The sequence below is a fragment of the Antrostomus carolinensis genome, unplaced genomic scaffold (genome assembly GCF_000700745.2).
Source record: "Antrostomus carolinensis isolate BGI_N321 unplaced genomic scaffold, ASM70074v2 scaffold5445, whole genome shotgun sequence".
Lineage (NCBI taxonomy): Eukaryota > Metazoa > Chordata > Aves > Caprimulgiformes > Caprimulgidae > Antrostomus > Antrostomus carolinensis.
In genome coordinates this window covers 32,575-34,393 of record NW_010314117.1, presented here as the reverse complement: position 1 = coordinate 34,393, position 1,819 = coordinate 32,575, and the positions used below count along the sequence as shown (strand labels likewise).

At 30.8% G+C, this 1,819-nt stretch overlaps 1 protein-coding gene across 1 annotated transcript in view; it reads left to right on the top strand.

The window, feature by feature from the left end:
- The window catches only part of PAWR (pro-apoptotic WT1 regulator), a gene marked incomplete at its 5' end in the record, with an annotated part of 6,165 nt that extends 5,248 nt beyond the window's left edge, over positions 1-917 (top strand). The window contains one exon of the mRNA XM_010167517.1: positions 248-917. Coding sequence (XP_010165819.1) covers positions 248-334 — 87 coding nt within the window. The remainder of the gene's footprint in view (positions 1-247) is intronic.
- Positions 918-1,819: the final 902 nt, after the last annotated feature.

The window sequence follows — 1,819 nt, the reverse complement described above, 5'->3', positions numbered from 1 at the left end:
GGTTTTAATTACATGTTTACATTTAAAGGTGCTTGTACATGGGAATATAATGTTAATGTTTTGTAGTTACAGTAACACATGGAAAAGGGCTGGTTTAACAGATTTGAGGGTAGCTACTGTGACACTAATTATTCCCAACCCCAACTTCTTCATTTCAGAGCTACAGTGCTGAATTCCTGCTACTGATAATTGAGAGTTTGTATTTATGTCCTGAGAAAGGTTTATTTTTTTCTTTTTCTTTTCACAGGACCTAGATGATATAGAAGATGAAAATGAACAATTGAAGCAAGAAAATAAAACCCTCTTAAAAGTTGTTGGACAGCTGACAAGGTAGAAGATTCAAGCCTCAATGAGGAAAGATTTAAAAACTACTGATTGAACATTAAGGTCAATATAGTAATACTTCCTGTGTTGCAGTATGTTGTAATAACTGTCTTTATATTTATTGTTAGGAAACAAGATGAATGTTTATTTTCATAGTACTTTCTTCTTCATTCAATTAAATGACATAAAATTTGTGGTATATTTTCAGCTTTCTTTTCACATAAGAACAGTTAAAATTTTTTACATATTTCAAAATATTAAGTTCAAAAACATTTGGGTTTTATATCTTCAGATTACATCTGGATAAACTGCAGTAATTTAAAATTCATAGCACCAAGATCACTTTCAGTCCATGTGGGTGTATATTTTTGAAATGAATGGAAGCAATACATATAAGCTTTGTTTACACAGATCCAAAATATATATTTTGGGAAATTTTTCCTTTTTTTTTTTTTTTTTTTTTTTTTTAACAGCTGTAAAGTGGATGTCTTATTACTGATGTATAACATTTTGCAGATTGATTACTTTCTCTAAAACTCCTGTATGTTGTGGGTTTTTTTACAGTATCTGAAAGACTGATAATAGTAGAATAGCAATTTTTTTTTTCGGTATTCTGTAAGGAGGGGGAGGTTGTATTAAAAAAAAAAAAAACAAACAACAAAAAACAAAAACAACAAAAAAACCACAACAAAAAACCCCCCACCAATAAATCACCTGTGGTATAGCAGGTGAGTTCTTAGAATCATATTGAAGTTGTGCACTGCAGTTTACTTTAAAGCTTTTGCTTTAGCAATGAAAAGCAAATTTGCTATCAGACAGTAAGTTTGTTTGCTGTGTTGAGAATTCAGACAAAGCCTGGAGCTTTCATTTTAGCAAAGACGCTGTTACAATACTCTTCTAGTTAAAGCTGTCTTCTTAAAATTTGCAGTGATCATAACCAATATGAGTTTTTTTGATGTTTTCATTTTTTAAGCTGGGTGAAAATTTTTGTACATAACAAAGTAGAGAGGCATACAAGTGATTCGTGCCCTTTTGAAGTATCAAATGGTTTAAAAAGAACTTTTATCCTTGATTTTAAACTAACAACGTGTTTAAAAAGTGCCTGTTTAGACGTTACAATCCAGTTATGGACAATCCAGTTACTGATTCTTCTATAACAGGATAGTAGGCAAAATTTTCATTTTACGTTAACCACAGACCTCAGTTAACAATTCTCTTCCTGACATTCTTGTTAGGCTGAAATTTATGTACTTCATCTTAATACAGCACATTTTTCATTCCTGATCAGAATAAATGTATATGTCATTTGAGTCAAGAGACTAGAAATGAAAACATTTTGAAGAGTCCAGGCTTTTTCCTGATGATTTTGAAGTTTGGTGGCAGCAAGTTGCATGCATATAGTTTTTGTTTCCTTAAAACTTAAAGGCAACTTTAATGTATAATAACGATCATCTTTTCAGATTTGCCAGTTCTTTTCATAATGTGTATTTAATGA